This window comes from Amblyraja radiata, chromosome 22, assembly GCF_010909765.2.
Source record: "Amblyraja radiata isolate CabotCenter1 chromosome 22, sAmbRad1.1.pri, whole genome shotgun sequence".
Classification (NCBI taxonomy): Eukaryota; Metazoa; Chordata; class Chondrichthyes; order Rajiformes; family Rajidae; genus Amblyraja; species Amblyraja radiata.
In genome coordinates, this window is record NC_045977.1 from 23,182,625 (window position 1) to 23,203,524 (window position 20,900).

The 20,900-nt window shown below is 42.6% G+C and overlaps 1 protein-coding gene across 4 annotated transcripts in view; it reads right to left on the minus strand.

Moving 5' to 3' along the window:
• Nucleotides 1-20,900, minus strand: part of xpo6 (exportin 6) — an 82,337-nt gene that overhangs the window by 30,094 nt on the left and 31,343 nt on the right. For 3 of the 4 annotated variants that reach the window (XM_033040679.1, XM_033040681.1, XM_033040680.1), the window contains exons 6-9: nt 14,143-14,220; nt 5,138-5,591; nt 3,130-3,256; nt 2,885-2,994 (exon numbers count right to left, since the gene is read on the minus strand). In XM_033040679.1, the coding sequence (XP_032896570.1) occupies nt 2,885-2,994; nt 3,130-3,256; nt 5,138-5,591; nt 14,143-14,220 (769 nt within the window). The remainder of the gene's footprint in view (nt 1-2,884; nt 2,995-3,129; nt 3,257-5,137; nt 5,592-14,142; nt 14,221-20,900) is intronic. The other variant, XM_033040682.1, reaches the window with a different exon arrangement.

The window sequence follows — 20,900 nt, forward strand, 5'->3', positions numbered from 1 at the left end:
CAACCCAAATACAAGTACAAGGAGAAAAACACCAGAGTGCAGAATATAGTTTCACAACATTGGAACGTAACATTACAGTTCCAGAGAACAGGCCGTTCAATACACCATCAACCACTGATCACGTTTTTACATTTGTCCATAACTCCTACCACTCCCCAATACATTAGGCATGATTTAGGATTAACCAACCAACATGTTTTAGGGATGAAACCAGAGTAACAGGGAGGTGTAAACTCCACACAGACAGTACCCAAGGTCAAGGTTGAACCTGCTTCTCCGATAGAGGTTGTGGCTCTACTCACTGTGCCATATAAAACCTCAGGCCCTTTTATCAGTGCAGTCTCAACTACATAAACAAGGGAGCAGCTGTGAGCAATAAACTAATACATTCTGGAACAAAATGTTTCATAAATGTTTGAATAAAAGAAACAAATAATTCTGAGGATTAATGACTGTCGTGTTCAGCGTAGCCTCGATATTCCCCAGAGAGCTCTGACAAGCAGATACAACATGCTTGCCAGGAGTTCCACACTATGCAACAACTCACTACAGTGGAATGTAGCTGCAAGAGAAAGAAGTGTCGGCAAGTCATCTCTTACTCATAACACTTGCACAGCAATTTACAAAGCAGAACAACTACATTCACTGGCTACAAAATAAGGGACTGCACACGGCAGCCGCTCTGGACTTTACTCTCACTGAAATTCCAAGAAGCACTATTTTCAGTTCCACACAACTCATAACAGAGAAGTCATGCTGTGGTCTTTTGCAGAAATTATTTCTTGTTTTATCTATCTTTGTCAAGAATTGCATAGAATAATGGTTTTAGTGTTACAGATACCCAGCTTGCCAAGTGTGTCAGAAATGCCTGGGTTCCCCAGGCTGCTGCGTGTTTCTGATATCCTCCTGTGCCTCAGACCACTTCATTAACCTCTCACCTCCAGCAGGCACTGCAATGGGTTCAGGAAAGTGCCGTTAAATACCCCAGGGCAGTGAGAGCACAGCAAGGGCCCTGCTCTTCAAATCGACCGCTCTGCCCATTTTACTGCAGCTCTGAAGGCGAGAAGGTTTGCTCCACATTAATTCTTTGCATTTTTTAAACAAAACCAATGCTTCTCTGCAGACAAATTTCACCTCTCCCATTTGTGTGAGAGAGATGGGAGAATATGTTCCATTTTATTGAACAAGTAACTTTAACAGTTCATATGAAGAAGGGGCCCAAACTAAAACGTTCATGGATGCTGCTTGACCCACTGAGTTCCTCTAGCACTCTTCGATATGCTCAATATTCCAGCATCTGCAGTTCTTTGTGCCTACATGCGCTTGATGTACATTCAAAAATACACTTTTCAAATAGAGTCAGGAGTTTTTCCACATGGGACCTGGGTGGCTGCCCTCGAGTAACCTGAGATATAGTTGCAAATTCACCTTTAAAAAAAAAAAAAACCTCACTTTCTTTCTTTCTGCCAGCTCCACGACTGCCCACCAATATTCCTCTAACTAGGAGTCACGAGGCTGCTGTGCCTACAGAGCCTGAGATCCAGTAAGCAGGAAACTTCTGTTCCAACCCGCCTCTCTTCCTACTATACTCAGCCTGGAGAAGGGTTCGTCCCAAAACGTCACTTATCCATGTTCTTCAGAGATGCTGCCTGACCAGCCTGACCTGCTGAGTTACTCCAGCACTTTGTGGGTTTTTTTGTAAACCATCATCTGCAGTTAATGAGGCATCAGCAGAACACTTGGTGCGACTCAAGCAGAGTTTCTGGTTAACAAGGTGCATGTAGAACCTACATTCTACAAATAATAACAAGCAACATGTTTCCTGGATCGCTGCTATTGTTGGCATGGGAAGAGAAGGCACACGGAATAACCCATTCCCACCGGGCAGAAGATGCCTGCAGTTATGTAGCAGCTGGCAAATGCATCCTTCCCGTCTTCCAAACGCTTGTTTGTATGTATGGAACCATATACCAGGGAGATAATGAACAGTACAAGGCTAAAGGCTATAGACAGCGTAGGCTTGAAGCAATTCTGGGTTTGTGGCTCTGGAATTACAGGAAATCATGTTCACTTCAGCTCTGCAAACCTGTCCCAATCCAGATCTAGCCCAGTGTTTACTTATATCCTTTGCATTTCCCAGCCTAGCTCTACATCAGTCACCAACACACACACACACACACACACAGCTGTCGAAGAAGACGGCAGTGAAACCCAGACTGAACCTGTCCCTCTCCCCAATATAAAACATCTTAACAGAAGGTCAGCAGTGACCACATTCAGCTGATTTGACAATGTATCACGTGCTCACCTATCATGGAGCAAGGGTAATTGTGGATGCACAAGAAGCCAGAATTAGAAGAACACAGACCTGAAGATTGCAGAAGTTAGAGACAAGGAGGGGTTACATCATAGTGGATGTTGATTAAAACAAACACTTAAAACTACATTAGAGATTATAAATAAAACATTTTCCAATCGGACGATTCAGATATATTTGCATTCTATCAACTATTAGTGATAAAAATTGTGATATTCTTTCACACAATAAGAACAAAGAAACTGTACAGGTCTGGCCCTATCCCAAATGCTCCTAATTCAGTCACACTGGCAACGCAGGCGATTGCCATTTCCAGCCATCGTTACATAGAAACTACTACCAAGTTTTTTTTTTAATTCAACAAATACAAATCAAGATACCTTTGAGTATTCATGCAGAAAATAAAAAGGTTGAGAAAGAAGCCCAACGAGGAGGGAGGCAGTTTCACAAAAGTCACCACCACAGGTTGCTAAACCACTGGACAATTGTATAGGAATGCCATCTTGCCTAACGCACAGATCTCTGGCGATGCAGAAGCTGCAGGAGTACTAGAAAGCAGCAGCTGACCTGTTGAGCACCTCATCCCGATCAGCCAGCCGGCTCTTGATTTTACTGGTCAGGTAATCCAGGAATATCGTCCAGATATCAAGGCAAGAGAAATAACCCTCGTGACTAGGCTGGAAAAAAAACAGCAGAAAATATCTTTGTTGCCTCTACAAACGAGTTAGGTAACAAACAGAAGGCCATGAAACTGGCGCCACAGTGCTGCCACAGGAGAGGGCAGTGAGATTGGAGCACGAGAGCCGTCTCACCTGATGAAAGGTGTACTTGAAGAGAAGGCCGAGGAACTCTACCACTGGGAACTGCGAGTTGGACTCGATCCTCCGCAGATGCACGCTGACAAACAGGCGCAGGAAGTCCGTGAACTTCTCCACATAGCTACACGGGAAATGATGAGAGAGATTCAACAAGATGGTAAACAGAGACCACGACAAATTCTTCAATAACTCAGAATATGTTTTGGAGGGAGCTGCAACGTTATTGCTACTAATTATGGGTTGTTTACATTATAATGAATAAAGTCCTGCAACTATAACCTGCTGAAACTGAACCCAGAATGATTCTGCATTGAAGGTGGACATTTAACCCTTCAAGTTCATACTAACTCCATGGCAATGCAATCATAGCTTGTCCCACTCCCCCAGTCCTGCATCTCTTTCCATTCAGAGAACTCAACCATTTCCACTTTGAACCATATAATTGAATTTGCTTTCACTCCCACCCTAGCCAGACCCCAAGGATAAGGAGGAATCTGTGGATCTGTGGAATTCATTGCCACAAAAGTCAGTGAGGACCAAGTCATTGGGTATTTTAAAGCGGAGATTGATAGGTTGTTGATCAGTAAGGGCGTCAATGATTACAGTGTGGAGGCAGGACAATGGGGTTGAGAGGGAAAATAGATTAGGCCTGATCGAATGGTGGAGCAGACTTAATGGGCCAAATGACCTAATTCTGCTCCTATGTCTTATGGTCTAACCACCCAGTGTGCTCATAAATTAATGTTCTAACCCTGTCCAGCCAGTTTGAATGAACAGTGTCCCCCGATCTTGTGCCCTCGTAACCCTTGCAAAAGTGCACCCTCTGGTTAATATTGCCTTTTCTCATTTTTCCTACTAAAATGCAACACCTCCCATCACTCAAAACTAAGCATTCACCGTTGATATTACCAGTCTGTCTATCTCTTGAAGCCCTTTCCTTCAAGATTTTGTTCTGTTTAGCAAAGGTCATTATAAAAAACAATAGTCCTAACACTGACCGCCAGGGAAATCACTGTACACTTTCCTTCTGTCTTAAAACAATATTTCACATTTACATTCAAAACAATGCAGGAAATATTTAGCAGGGTCAAGCAGTACCCGTGGAGAGCAAAATTAAGTTAATGTTTCAAGTTGACAAACTCATTGAACATTTCAGTCGGTCTCCCCATGACTCTTCATGTGGATATACAGACAATTGAGGGATATAGATCACATGCAGGCAGGGAAGATTAGATTATGTTGGCATCATGTCTGGCATAGGCATTATGAGCTGAAAGACTTGTTCTTATGCTGTACTGTTCTATCTATTGGGCCAATTTTCTTTCCATGCCTTTATTCCATGGCTTTCCAACTTGACGCAAAGTCAATTAGACACCACTTTATTAGATATCAACATGTACTGCCTGAACTACTCTCATCAATCCACTTGTTACTTCATCAAGAAACTCTTTTGTTAATTACGCACACTTGCCTTTAACACATCCACACTGACCTTCTCTAATCAATCCACACCTAACCAACTGACTGTTTCTAGAACCTTCCCCACAACTGCAGCTACAATTGGCCTGTTGGCTCATCTCAACGCCCTTTTTTGACTGCAGGTATAACATCCGCGGCAGTAGAGCTGCTGTCTCACAGCACCAGAGACCTGGGTTTGATCCTGACCTCTGGTGCTGTGTATGTGGAGTTTGCATTCTCTCCCTGTAACTGCATGGGTTTCTTCTGGGTGCTCTGGTTTCCTCCCACATCCCAAAGATGACCTCTATAAACTGCCCCTAGTGGGTAGGGAGTGGATGAGGAAGTGGGATAACGTAGAACTACTGTGAACGGGTAATCGATGGTCAGCTAAGAATACAAGGATGGCCTACACAAATTTAAGCAAAGTTTGAATCTTGTGCACACGGGTCACACAAATCCCACACACTGGTTGCTTACCCTGCAGCCAATCCATATTCTTAATTTCCAAGAACTGAAACTATATGATGCTCACTACATAGCTTACCTTTCCTCCAGCTCTTCTAAACGACTCTTTATGGAGTGTGCATTGTTCTCTTTGGTGATTTTCTGCAGCAAGTAGAAGGTCTGCTGGAACATGCGCAGCAGATACTCCTCAAACTCCACAGGGACACAGTTCTTCGACATGAGTTCATTAATACAAGACATGGCCAGCACACCCAGCTTGCCTCGCTCTGGCATCAGGTTGTTGTTGTGGCCATTTCCATTCACAGCAACTAACTTCTTGGCACGGGTGTCACAGCCAAAACGAGCAAAATGGAAGATGGTGGTGAGGAGCGTAGGGGTGATGCTGGTGGAGAGTGGGATCCAGCTGAAGAGATGAGTGAGACAGTCCAGAGCCAGAGAACAAACTTGTTCACTCTCTGGGTCCAAGATTGGAATTGGCTGGTTTAATAATTTGGCAGCTAGGGGAGCCTGCAATAGGCTGCTAAGCAAATCACCTAACAGAAAAGAAAACCATTAGTCTTGCACAGTTCAGGATCATTGATACGCTCAGCAAAATGCACAAAAGTAGATACTAGTGTTGCTACACACTAGTGCATATTGTGAAGACTTCACAAATATTGTAACTCAATACACGCCATCCCAGGTTCCAAAAGCCCAAATTATTTGCACCTCTACATACAATTGAGCTCCCATAATAGTGAACATTGAGAAGTCTGACAGGAACAAAGGTATGTACACTCAGCAGAACTAGTTTCCCCACTCTCTCCACTTTCAGTAATTGTTTCTTCTTGTAGACATTTGTCAACTGAAGAACATCCAATAGTCCATAAAATCTGCCAGTGTGGCACCACCAAAGCTGGTGATTTTGGCACATGGGTGATTTGTGTGTATTTTATGACTTATGGACGTTTATAAAGCAGAATCTGTTCGTTACCCAGGGATGGATTGTAAACATTTTGGTTCTAACAACTGCTTTATAGATTTGGCAAGAATGGCCATTTTATTTTATGCTTCAAATAAAAATCTAATCCAAATTCCTTGGAAATGAGCAGCATTTGAATGATGGATAAATCTGGAATGCAGCCACTGATATTATTACAGGTCTTATCAATTGGATATGGTTTTGCTAGCACCAGAACATCCCCTTCAGTTGTAGATGGTCTTGAAATGCTTCAATTTTACAATTACAGCACATGGAAATGATTGGTCCAAGATTCATATTTCTAATTTGGTGCGAATCCCAAACATATTCTGATTTTGGATATCCAAACTGGAGTAAACATCAACTCTATGAATGATACACATCCAGTTTCCCAACAAACACATGGTTTAATCAATTCATTTGAGGACAAAGAATGCCTGAAATAAAATTCTGAAGTGGCATAATAACCTTTGTGAATTGAATCTTAGTCACTGAATGCACTGCTTTTCATTTTTTGATTATTATTTGACTTATTGTAGGGAGCACCTCAGTTATTTGGGCTAACGGATTCTATCAGTGATATTTCCTGTTACAAAAACCATTGGAAAGTAGTAGACACCTAATGGATTCTTCAGCAGCTAACAGACTACAGCAAAACTGATAATCCGGCTTTGCATCTTTGGTGGTGCCTGACTGGCTGACTTTATGGACTGTTGGATGCTATTCAAATATTATTTTCCCAGCACACTGGACATTAGATTATTATAATGTCAGAGTATAATAATAAATTCTCCGTTGAACTTGGAGAGACCCAGGGCAAGCACGAATCTCAGCAAGTTGCACAGAGATGGTGAGCTGGATACTGAGACATCGGAATTTGCATGTTTTACTGCACGTTACTCCACATTGAAGTACAGCAACAACAATTTAACATGGTATAATCATTAGACAACCCCCACTGACAGTAATCGTGAAGCTGATTATGTGAAATAAAGGTACTTATTTATGGAGAGAGATTGAAGAACAAAAAAGTCACAGGGGCATCAAACAAGGGTATGGTTTGGTGAAACCTATAAGGCAATTTGCACAGCATTCCTCAACAATGCTCAGTTGGTGCCTCTTCTACCAACTGTCTGACATTAATCTCAACGATAATTTAATTAACTATTCAATTGGAAAACATATGGAGAGCCTCGAACTTGGCATTGAGTGAATATTCTCTGCAAGACCAAACAGGCCATGTCTTGTATTCCACTGCCACAGCCCGATTCCAGCTGATACTGAGATGGGAAGGCTTTCTGATTTGAACATGGGAAAATGGTACATTATGTTTTATTTCAAAATTGACTTTAGTATAAAAGAGAAGAATTCATACTGCTATTATATAGCATTTTCTTTAGAATTTAGAGATATAGTGGAAACAGACCCTTCGGTCCACCGAGTCAGCGCTGACCAGCAGTGACCCCATTCACTAGAACTATCCTACACACTAAGGACAATTTACCGAAGCCAATTAACCTACAAACCTGTACACATTTGGAATGTGGGAGGAAACCGGAGCACTCAAAGACAACCCACATGGTCACAGGGAGAACGTACAAACTCTGTAAAGACAGCACCCATAACCAGGATCAAACCCAGGTCTCTGGCCCTGTAAGGCTGCAATTCTACTGCTGCACCACTGTGTCGCCTGTAATTTTCACAAGACCATTTTCAGAACTCTACAATATGATCTCCTTTGCTAAAGAAGGGGATACCTGCCTTTCAGGGGGTGTGGTATAGTTCTCTAAACACATTCCTGGGCTATGAAGACTGCCCAATGAGGAGAGATGACTGATCAATACTTCCAAAAGTATAGAAATTGAACAGCGATCTCATCAAAACAAAAGTCTTAAGGGGACTAACAGGGCAAAAACCGTGGAGGATGTGCAGGATGGAAGGGTCTATATCCAAGAACAATTTGTGGCCAACCATTTAGTACAGAGGTTAAATACATTTATGGGTGTTAAAGAAACACAGGAATGTGGGGATAGGGCAAGATGGAGTTGAGATGGTGTCATGGAATGAATGAGTAGACCCACAGGGCCCATCAGTCCGTTCCAGATCTGCTCCTGGAACGCTCGCTAGAGTCTTTTACCAGCTTTTAATTAGAAAACAGTAAATATGTTGGACAGAGTCAACATGGATTAATGACAAGGAAATCATGTTTGACAAATATGTTAAGAATATGAGGTTTAGACTAAGGTTAAAGGAAAGAGTGATACTGTATCTTTGGACTGTGAGGGCTTTAATATGCCCTCACAACAATCAATTAATCTGTAGACAAAGGAAGAGTGGGCTGTTTTTGTACTGGAGGCTGTAGGTAGCATGATGCCACAGGGAGCAGTTGTTCCAAATCTACATCAACGATATTGAGATAACCAAGTATAACACAGATTTTCTGATGATCCAAAGCAGTGTGGCAGTGTGTCATGAAGTTTGCAAAGATTTCAAGGTGCCATGGCCAAGTGAATGAGCAAGGACAGAGCAGACAGTAGGGTGTAGAACAACGTGGTCATCCACTTTTTAGGAAAGGCAAAGTATTTTCTAAGTAGTTTAAAGATGGTGTTTAAAAGGGTCTGGGTGTCTCTGTACACTAATCACCGGAAGTTAACCAGCAAGTGCAGCAAGCAACAGGGCGACAAATGGCATGTTGGCCTTTTCTGCAAGAGAATTAGACTACAAGATGTTGTAATTGCAACTACATGGGGGGGGTCTGATGAGATCACACCTTGATCACATACAGGCCCAGCTTCCCTACCCAAGGGATCATTGACTTGTGACAGAGGGAGAGCAACCAAATCTCACCAGATTAATTTCCACGATGGTGGAGTTTGTGCTGCGGGACAGAGTATAAGAACAAGGAATATACTCGGAATTTGAAAATTGAGGGTAATTTCCTCGAAACTTTCAACGTTATTACAGGTCTTATCAGGTTAGGACTCAGTCTCAAATTAAGAGGTCAACTATTGAGGATAGCTGAGAACGTGAGGAATTACTGACCAATGAGGGTTGTGAAGAATCAGGCTGCTGAGCACATGAAATCGAGGGAAATTAGGTTAGTCCAGGAAGTGGCACGAGGTTAAAAAAAACAATCAATGGCCTTATTAAATATGGAGCAAGTATAAATGGCCAAATGGCCAACTTTGGCTTCTATTTCTCATGCACACGTTTAAATGCCTCAACCAGTTTACAACAGAGTATGTAAAATTATGAGGCATAGATAGCGTAAACAGTCAGAACCTTTTTCCACAGGGTAGAAAAGTCAAATACTGGAGACATAGTTTTAAGATGAGAGGGGCTAAGTGTAAAGGAGATGAGTTGGGCAAGACAGAGGTTGGTAAGTGCCGCAAACACGTTGCTGGGGTCAGTGTTGGAGGCAAATACAATAGTGACTTTTGGATAGGCATATGGATATGCTGGGAATGGAGGGATTTGATTTACCTGCAGGGAGTTAAGTTGGTCTTGGCATCATGTTCATCCCAGACATTATGAGACAAAGGGCCTGTTCTTTGATCTATGAACAGCGCACTTAAACATTCTAATGCAACATAAAGGTGTTTTTATTCTGAAACTATGCTGATATAATGAATAGAAACCTTCTGAAAACATGCATGATGTCAGTGGTGGGCACAAGCAGCGGGTATTCTCCTACGTCAAATCCCAGCAGTATTTAATTAGATGTTGGCCAGAAAAAGCTCCATTCAGATCTACTCAAGATCATAGGCAAGTTAAGGCCCGGTTACATGAATAACATTTGGGGAAGAGCTGGCTTTGAATTATTTATATCTGAAAAGTAGTAAAACCTTTTGGAGAAAAAGCACAGAAAAACACTGTTGTGGAAACATAATGGGCAAGAATTTGGAAGAGCCCATATTACAGCAGATAGACCAAAATACTGGAGAAACTCAGCGGGTGAGGCAGCATCTATGGAGCAAAAGAAATAGGCGATGTTTCGGGTCGAGACCCTTCATCAGACCTACAGCAAGTTGCTTTTGACTTAATGAAGAACAAACTCCCCTCTGAAGGTAGACAAAGTGGAATCTCATATTTTATCACCAACACTATTGTTGAATAGAATTAATAACCCAGGCCTAGTTGTTGAGACAAAGGCAAGATTTGGATGTAACACCAAAGATGGCTAGTCAGGGTGGGGGTGGGGGGCGGGGGTGGTAAATGATCCTTGCTACTGTGATCAGAGGCAGTCGGAACAACAGTTGGAGGAGTCAGGATCACTGGTCTAGTCAGTGAAGGTGAAAATGAATGTTTGGCCTCAAATTTCTGAGGAACCATCATACACTACAACTCTCAGCCGAGCTGAGGATCTGTAAATTGATAGAAACAAGGAACTGCCGATACTGCTTTACAAAAAAGACAAAGTGAGTAACTCAGCAGGTTATGGAGATCATGGATGGATGACGTTTTGGGTCAGGACACAAACCCAAAACGTCTCCTATGTATGTTCCCCAGAGAAACTGCCTGGCCCGCTGAGTTACTCCAGCAGTTTGTGCTTTAACTGCAAGTTGTTGTTTATAACTTGGAAGTAGTTTAAGTAATTTGTATACTGAATCAGCACGGATATCTGTAGAAGGTAATCATTGAACTATTTACTTTAAACTCCCAAAATGAAAACAGAATACTGGAAATATTCAGCAATCAAACTGAATCTGTGAAGGTATAAATAAAATATGTATAAATAAATATGTGAATCTGTGAAGGTATAAATAAATATGTTTTAAGATCAAGGGCTTTACATCAGAATTGGAAAAATTAGATAAACAAGGGGGGGTTTCAATTACTGAGAAAGGCAAATAGTGGACAGAACAAAAAGGAAGTATCTGTGATAAGAGTGGAGCCCAGGAGAATCCAGATAACAGCTGATGTGCTGTCTTCTGAGGTAGGGCGATGAAGGCTCATTAATCATAGCTGGTCTCTGAAGGTGGTATAGACGGATGGAGATAAATGAGAACAGAAAAAGCAAAGCTGGAACCATGAGATGCAGAACACAGCAATTGCTGGGAGTCTGGCATAAAAGAGAATGCCTGAATTGCTTGATTGATCAACAGCATTAGGGAGAGAGTAAAAATGAGTTATCATTACAGGTTAATGACCTTGCATCAGAACTGATAAAACCCGAAAGGCTGCTTAGCTGAAATTTTTAAATCAGTGCAGGCGACAGAAATTCACCTGTACAGAATTCACTGCCAAAAATATCTCAGAAGATGAGATGCTCTTCCTTAAGTTTTTATTAAACTCTGTTAGAACAAGAATTATTAGTCTGAAGAAGGGGTTCGGCCCAAAACGTTGTCCATTTCCTTCGCTCCATAGATGCTGCCGCACCCGCTGAGTTTCTCCAGCAATTTTGTCTACCGAAGAATGATTAAAAACGTACTTAACACAGAATAAAACTACAAGATGTTGTGTCACAATGAGAACAGTGTCCTCAGTACATGAAACAGAGACAGTTGGTCTAGAGGTTCAGCAAGCAATTACTGAAGTGAATGGAATGGCAGCCTTGACTGCAAAGAATATAGAGTATGGTTAAAAAAAGGAGATTTTGATATAACTTTATGGAGCAAGACTGATGCTGGAGTACACCAATTTTAGTGTATCACTAAAGGATTTAGGATTTTAAGGATCAGAAGCAGTTCAGTGGGTCACCTGCTTGATCCCAGGATGAAATTAATGACCCTTGAAGTAGTGGTGCAGGTTGGGTCTACGCACTAGAATACGAGGCAATCTCATTCTGAATGAGTAATTATAGCTGACAATGCTGCTGTGCTGGTAACTGGCACGAACACATACCCATGCTGGCTGGGAACTCGGCTGTGGTTCTGCCCTCTGTGGGCACTGCAATGGCAATGAAACAGTTACAGTTCTCATTGTGGCATGGCTCAGTACAGAGGGACAGACTGAGACAGGCTGAGAGAGCTGGGCAAGTATTGCAGATATTCAGTGTTGTGATCCAGGCTCAGGTCTGCTTTCTAGACAGCACGAGGAAATGCTATCTCGGTCAAGTCTGGTGCAGGTCATTGCTGGGCTTAAGCAAAGACAGCTCCATGCTGACGGACTGCCAAGATCTCACGTCTCTTATCAACTCCTGCTGGGTTCAATGGGAGCTGCCATCTCCACAGCCTCTGTTCAGCTCCCTCTCCCCCCCCCCCCCCCCCCCCCAGGGCCAGAGATTTCTCCACTGTACAAGCTCAGTGGTGACTGCAGACTGTGCATCTGTAGATGACAGGGCCCAGAGACCATAATGAAGCAGCACACTGCAGGGTAGTACTGATCCATGCACCAGGGCACAGGACGAAGGGGGGGGGGGGGGAAATAAAGAATCAAAAATTGGTAGGGTGAAATGCCAAGAGGATATTTTCCCTCATGAGGTCATCTACAATTAGGGAATAGTTTCTGAACTAGGTGACGCACACGCATCAAAAAAGAGTGAGATTTTAAATATATATCAAAGGGATCATAAATCTTTAACTCACCGTCCCAGAGAGTTGAGGAGGCGGTCACTGTATATATATTCAAAGCTGAAATTGACTGACATAAACTACAAGGTACGGGGGAAGAGCAGGAAAGTGTTGTGGCGGCCAAGATCAGCCGTGATGTTACAGAGGGTCGAGCGGCTGAATGGCCTGCTCCTGTTTCTTATGCACATCCCGAGCTGAGTAAGTGACCAAAGACAGAAGTGGAGAATTAGTGACAGTTAGCTTGGGTTACCCGTGTGAACATGGAGGTGGTCTTTAACACTGCCACCCAGTTCACGTCTGGCTTCTCTGATGTACATCACCAAATGCACTACACTAAAGTAGAAGTGCAAGTAAATCACCGATTCACCTGCTGGATGGTGGGAGGAGATGGGATTTGAAGGAGACACTGGATGTGAAGAGGAGTGGTTGCTAATGGAGATGGAAGAGTGAAGCAGGGAGTCAGAGAATGCCAAAAACCAGCTTCAATCTCTCACCTCCCCTTCTCATGGCACCTTCCCACACAAGTGTAGATGCAGAACCTGGCCTTTCACCATGTCCTGTGCCTCCGTTTAGTGACCCACATACTCTTTTGGACAGAGCAATGACTCATCCACTTAATTACTGCATTCAGAGCTCACTGCTTCGTCTTCTCTTCCGGTTGCGGATTGGATGAACACCTACAGAACTCTTTCATTCACCGTGTGACTTTGAGCCTCCGTTACCCATCACCAAATCTCCATCCCACTGTCATTTTGACCTGTCTTTGATCTCTTGCAGTGTTCCAGAGGTTTAAGCATGTTCAAGAAACATTGCACAGCTTCAATTTAACACAGATTTCAACAGTTTCAGATAACCAGTGTTTGCCTGTCAGAACGGGCCATTTCTGATGCAAGGTAGTTACTTGCAATGTCAACTCCATTTTAAACTCTTCACCAATGTTGCTGCCCAGCATTCTCTTCAGATTTCTAGCAATTACTGTGTTCTCCCTCAGTTCCTGCAATGATTTTCCTTTCTTTATTCTTTTTCCTTTCATCTCCCTATATTTGTGCCTCCTCCACCCTATCACAAACACTTTGCTCTTGCCACGCCTCCTCCTCTACAATTTAAAAATAATCTGATGTCCTCATTCCAATGAAAAGTCTGAAACATGGACCATTTCTCTCTCCACACATGCTGTTTGTCCCGCTGAATATTTCCACCATTTTCTGTTTATATTTCAGATTTCAAACTCCTGCAGTTTTTATCTGATTTTAGTTCATGCTCCTGGTTAGTAGTCTTGCTTTAAATCCCAAAGTTAAGGGTTGGAAAAGTTAGTAAAATTCAGTTTCTTCGAGACAATAAGTCTTGCGCAATACACAATATGACAAAGTAATTATGCATTCCGAGCTTACTACAGTGTAACCTTTTTAACTTTCCCTCTGCTTGCTATACACCTCAAACGTATATTTGAGAAAGAGTATATCCCATGTGTTCATTCCTCAGAAACACCATCCCAACTTCAGAACACATGGTTGGCAGCAAGATGGGCATGTTTAATGAGAGTTACCTCCTGTGCTCAGACTGACTGGTCATGGCCAAGTGACAAGCATTACAACCAATAGTAAAACCTACCACTATTTCCTGACGTTGGGGAGGGAGGTGGAGTAGCAGCCGTAACACTGTTTTTATCCCAAATGGTCTCTAAAATACCTGCAAAGAAAAATAATATTGAGAAATTCTAACCCTTGCATGTAGAGTTCACTCATGAATATTAAGTAGCACCACAAAATTAGCATAACCCTGAGTTTCAGGTGATGAATGACCTACAATAGGCAGAAACAGAACAGTAACCATTGTTGTGTGGACTACTTTGTCCTTTCATCCTCCAAATGAGCACTAACCAGGGGGATACGGTGCTTTCCTGGTGCAGAATGTTATTTCAATTGCAACAATGCCATGTGAAGCTTCTACACTCCAGTCCTTGATTTAGGCTTGTTATCTTCCACACAAAGCGACAGCCCATTTCTGTAACTCATGATTGTGTGCCGTGTTTACACATTTCATTTCTATAGCTCAAACAGCGGAGATATCTACTGAAGGATACCTGGCTGATTGCAATATTCACTGACACCTTCCTCAAAGCACAATGGAAAGAGCTTTAATCAACACTTCAGAGCAGCAGTTCCACTTACACAATACTTAGCGTTTACTAGAAATGATAAGCAGAAGAGCACATGAAACAGTAATTAAATCATTTTTATTTCAGCAAGTCTTGTGAAAGACTAAATGGGCATTCATCACAAAAGGCCCGCTGACAGTCTCCTATTACTGTCTACAAATGTGTCCCATGTTGTGTACATCGTTGCTGACCTGGATGACTGGATCAGCACGAGTGCACACAGCCAGTGGCTGGAACAGATCCACTGAGAATCTTTCAGCACATCAATATCCTGGTGCTTCCCAGAAAAGCCTGCATAAGTTCCACACAGGAAGTAGAATGTTGCAAAATAGGAAGTTTATTGAATGGGGGAGGAAATCCACACAGCTGACCTCTATGTGGATAGTCTCAGCTGAACAGGTGTAAAAATTCATTTACATTTACGAGACTCAAATAAGTCACATGGAAAAGGGTGATTTCGAGACAGAATCAGTTGGACAACATAGAAATGAGCCATTTGGCCCACTGCATCTATGCCAGTCATCATGCTTGTCTATACTAATCCCACTTGCCTGCATTAATTCCATAACCTCTAATCCCTCTAAGTCCCGTTCATTCAAGTACCTGTCCAGATGCCTCTTAAATGTTCCTGCCTCCATCCCTCCTCTGACAGCTCATTCCAGGTACCAACTAGTCTTACAGAGAAATGTACCCCTCTGATCCCCTTTAAACTTCTCCATCTAATTTTAGCTGTGGGGGAAAAAAGACCATTTACCTCAATTTTATACACCCCGATCATGTCACCTCAGTTTTCTTTGTTCAAACAGAGCCAGTCTATCCAATCTCTCCTTGTAATTACAGCTCTCCAATCCAGGCAACATCCTTTTCTGCAAGTTCCCTAGCTCCACTTAGGATATGTGACAAAACATCCTCCACAATCATTCTCAACACCAGTGCCATGCAAAGGTGTGTTCCCAGCCCCTTACTATACTCACTATATACTCATGACTGAAAGACCAAATTCTGCTCCAAATTCATTTACTGATTTGCAGATGACACCACCATATTGGGATGGTTCACAAACAATAATAATAAATAATAATAATAATAAATTTCATTTATGGGCGCCTTTCAAGAGTCTCAAGGACACCTTACAAAAATTTAGCAGGTAGAGGAAAAACATGTGAGGGGAATGAAATAAATAGTAGAGACATGACTAGTACACAAAGTAAAGACAGAATACAAATCAAAACACAATACGAGGCAATTAATGCACAGATGAAAAGGGAGGGGGACGTGGGGCTAAGGATAGGCAGAGGTGAAGAGATGGGTATTGAGGCGGGATTGGAAGATGGTGAGGGACACGGAATTGCGGATCAGTTGGGGGAGGGAGTTCCAGAGCCTGGGAGCTGGCCTGGAGAAGGCTCTGTCCCCAAAACTGCGGAGGTTGGACTTGTGGATGGAGAGGAGACCGGCTGATGTGGATCCGAGGGACCGTGAGGGTTGGTAGGGGGAGAGGAGGTCAGTGAGATATGGGGGGGCCAGATGGTGGAGGGCTACGTAGGTGAGGATCAGGATTTTGTAGGTGATCCGGTGGGAGATGGGAAGCCAGTGAAGTTGTTTGAGGACTGGAGTGATGTGATGCCAGGATTTGGTGTGGGTGATAAGTCGGGCGGCTGCGTTCTGGACCAGTTGGAGTCGGTTGATGTAGGTGGAGCTGATGCCAAGGAGAAGTGAGTTGCAATAGTCCAGTCGGGAGGAGATGAAGGCATGGATGAGTCTTTCAGCAGCGAGAGGTGTGAGAGAGGGTCTGAGTTTGGCGATGTTGCGGAGATGAAAGAAGGAGGTTTTAATGACATGGCGGATGTGAAGCTCAAGGGAGAGGGTGGAATCAAAGATCACGCCAAGGTTGCGGGCCTTGGGAGATGGGAAGACAGTGGTGCTTGATGGTGAGATTGGGGTTGTTGATTTTGCTGAGTGTGGCTTTGGAGCCTATGAGGAGGAATTCTGTCTTATCGCTGTTGAGTTTGAGGAAGTTATGTTGCATTATAGCTGACAAACAGGAGTTGATATGAGAGAGGGGGGGGTTGTGGGGGGATTTGGTGCCGAGGTAGATCTGGGTGTCATCGGCGTAACAGTGGAAGTCCAGGTTGAAGTGGCGGAGTATCTGACCAAGGGGGAGGATGTAGATGATGAAGAGGAGGGGGCCGAGTACGGAGCCTTGGGGAACGCCTTGAGTGACTGTGGCTGTAGCAGAGGTGTGGTTGTGGAGAGAGATGAAGTGGGATCTGTTGGAAAGGTAGGAACGGAGCCAGCTGAGTGCAGAGCCTTCAATGCCGAGGTCTTTGAGAAAACAATGACGAGACTGAAAGGAGATAGAGCACAAAGTAACATGGTGTCAGAACAACACCTCTCCCTCAATGTCAGCAAAAGGAAGCTGGTCATTGACTTCTGGCAGCAGGGTGGAGTACACGCCCCAGCCTGTACTGATGGTGCTGAAGTGGAGATGGCAGACAACATCAAGCTGCTCTGTTCAAACACCAACAATTTGTCCTGGTCCAACCACACTCGGTCCAAGAAAGCACACTAACACCTCTACCTCCTCCAATGACTCTTAACAATTTCTATAGACGCACCATAGAAAGCTATCCTATTTATATAATAGTATTCTAAATATAGACCTACCATCGACAGAGGTACTTAGAGAAGAGTGGGAACGGGAACTAATGATAAAAATTACGAAGGTTACATGGGAAAAGTATTTGATATATATTCACAAATGTTCGATTAATGTAAGACATAATCTAATTCAATTTAACATTTTACATAGATTATATTATTCAAAAACAAGATTGAACAAATTTTATCCAAATATATCCCCCATTTGTGATAAATGTCTATCCCAAAACACAACTATAACACCCTCCTTAGTTTCCTGCATAAAACTTTATAGATTTTGGAGTGATATTTTCAAAATATTTACAAAATTATTCAAGATAAGAATGGAACCTAATACTGAAATTATTATATTTGGAGTAATGGAAGATGGGAATAAATTGAACATATCTCAAAATTTATTTTTTAACTATGGTTTAATAATAGCAAAAAAATTAATACTTAAATTTTGGAAAAATACATCGATACCAATGCTTAAAATGTGGATTGCAAGTATGTTGGACACCGCACTTCTTGAGGAAATGCGATTCCTCCTAATGGATAAATCAGACCAATTCATAACGAGTTGGTCTCCATTTGTCGTCTTTTTGGAATCATATGGTGCAACACAATTGTAAAAGCTAACTGTTGCAGGACTGGACGAGGGTTGGTCAAGATTATAAACAATTATCTCCTTACCCTTTTAAAATTTATTTTTTATTTTTTATGTCTTATTCTCTTTTTTCTATTTTATTTTTCTCAACTTTCTTCACTCATTCGTCTTTCTTCTTTTTCTTCACATACTATATATCTCACACTTTTCTATCCTTTACTATCTAATTTATTTTTCTTATTCTAATCTTTCTTTAATATAACAAAAAAAATAAGAAGCTCTACATAAAATGTATTATGAAAATATATATTAGGCACTTTGGTGCCATATGATTGTACTTACTTCTCATAAAATAAAATATTAAAAAAAAAAGAAAGCTATCCGGTCCAAATGTATCACAGCTTGGTTTGGCAACTGCTCTGCTCAAGACGTAAATAAATGTCAGAGTTGATATCGCAACCCAGTACAAAACACAAATCGGTCCCCCTCTTCAACTCCATCCTTACTTCACACTACCTTGGGGAAGCAGCAAATATAATCAAGGGCCAGTTACACTCAAGGTATTCTCTCTTGTCCCCCCCCCCCCACCATTGGGTAGAAGATACAAAAGCTTCAAATTCAAAAGCAGCTTCATCCCCAGTGTTATCCATCTCATGAACTGACTTCTCATAAGCTACGGATGAATTTTCAATCTACCAATCTATCTCACTGTGACCCTTGAACCATTTTTTAAAAATCTGCACTTTCTCTTCAGCTATAAAAGCATATTCCGTACTCTTATTTTCTCTTTTACACTACCCGTTGTACTCGGGTATGGTATGATTTTCCTGAATAGCATGTAAAAATGTTTTCTACTGCATTGGTACACATAACAACAAACTAATACTTGACTGAACCAGGCTTGATCCACTAGTTGGCTGGAAATGATAATGGCAGAGTAAGGGATATTCTGGGCCACGAGGGTACAGATTACTGTGCTTTATACTTCTGCTGCTGACGGCCTGTGGTGCCTTGTGGACGCCTAATTTTGAGGTGCGAGATCTGTGCTACATCCATCTCATTTAACATAACTGTAATGCCACACAACATGGAGTGCCTGAGTGCTTGGCTGCCTCCATAAGGACCGTGTAGTGGTCCCTTCTACAAGTGGCATCAAGCACAGATGCACCAGCTACAGATGAGCCACAAGATGTTTATAATCGGAGCTGGTTCATGCACCACCTGACACGGACCTAATCTGACAGGATGTAACGAGTAGAGTGGATAAGGGAGAACCAGTGGATGTGTTATATCCGGACTTTCAGAAGGCTTTCGATAAGGTCCCACATAAGAGATTAGTATGCAAACTTAAAGCACACGGTATTGGGGGTTCAGTATTGATGTGGATAGAGAACTGGCTGGCAGACAGGAAGCAAAGAGTAGGAGTAAACGGGTCCTTTTCAGAATGGCAGGCAGTGACTAGTGTGGTACCGCAAGGCTCAGTGCTGGGACCCCAGCTATTTACAATATATATCAATGATCTGGATGAGGGAATTGAATGCAACATCTCCAAGTTTGCGGATGACACAAAGCTGGGGGGCAGTGTTAGCTGTGAGGAGGATGCTAGGAGGCTGCAAGGTGACTTGGATAGGTTGGGTGAGTGGGCAAATGCATGGCAGATGCAATATATTGTGGATAAATGTGAGGTTATCCACTTTGGTGGCAAAAACAAGAAAGTAGACTATTATCTGAATGGTGGCAGATTAGGAAAAGGGGAGATGCAACGAGAACTGGGTGTCATGGTACACCAGTCATTGAAAGTAGGCATGCAGGTGCAGCAGGCAGTGAAGAATGCGAATGGTATGTTAGCATTCATAGCAAAAGGATTTGAGTATAGGAGCAGGGATGTTCTACTGCAGTTGTACAGGGTCTTGGTGGGACCACTCCTGGAGTATTGCGTACAGTTTTGGTCTCCTAATCTGAGGAAAGACATTCTTGCCATAGAGGGAGTACAGAGAAGGTTCACCAGACTGATTCCTGGGATGGCAGGACTTTCATATGAAGAAAGACTCGATAGACTCGGCTTGTACTCGCTAGAATTTAGAAGATTGAGGGGGAATCTTATAGAAACGTACAAAATTCTTAAGGGGGTTGGACAGGCTAGATGCAGGAATATTATTCCTGATGTTGGGGAAGTCCAGAACAAGGGGTCACCGTTTAAGGATAAGGGGGAAGTCTTTTAGGACCGAGATGAGAAAAACATTTTTTACACAGAGAGTGGTGAATCTCTGGAATTCTCTGCCACAGAAGGTAGTTGAGGCCAGTTCATTTGCTATATTTAAGAGGGAGTTAGATGTGGCCCTTGTGGCTAAAGGGATCAGGGGGTATGGAGAGAAGGCAGGTACAGGATACTGAGTTGGATGATCAGCCATGATCAGATTGAATGGCGGTGCAGGCTCGAAGGGCCGAATGGGAAAGGAGGGAAGTTCTCAGAAAGGTATGAGTTAGGCCATTTACGAGGAGCCAATGATTGGTAGATGCAGGTAGATTTTGGAGGAAGACTTGTTGTTCTGCGGGAAATAATTAGTGCTAGTTTGAGGCCTGATTTAATGTTCTGGTCAGTTAGTCAGCGGATAGTGTTTTTTATAGAACTGACGGTGCCTTGCGAGAACTTAGTGAATGAGGCTTATGAAAGGAAAAAGCTTAGATGTGTAGAGTTGGCAGCAGATGTTGAGCAGTGAAGATGGAGAGCAAGAGTATGTCAGGTAGAGGTGGGTTGTAGAGGTTTCATAGCGAGATCAAGCACGTCGCTATTGGAGAGCTAGGAATTCGAGGACAGAGTTTGCATCAGGCCGTAAAGCAGATGTCAGAGGCAGCAGAGCAAGGCAGTAGGAGGATTTGGTGGAAAAGAAATAGTGCCAGTTGGGGGCAGAAAGAAAATGTATAACATGCAGTTTGTGTATTTCTTTGTAAATGTAGTCCAAG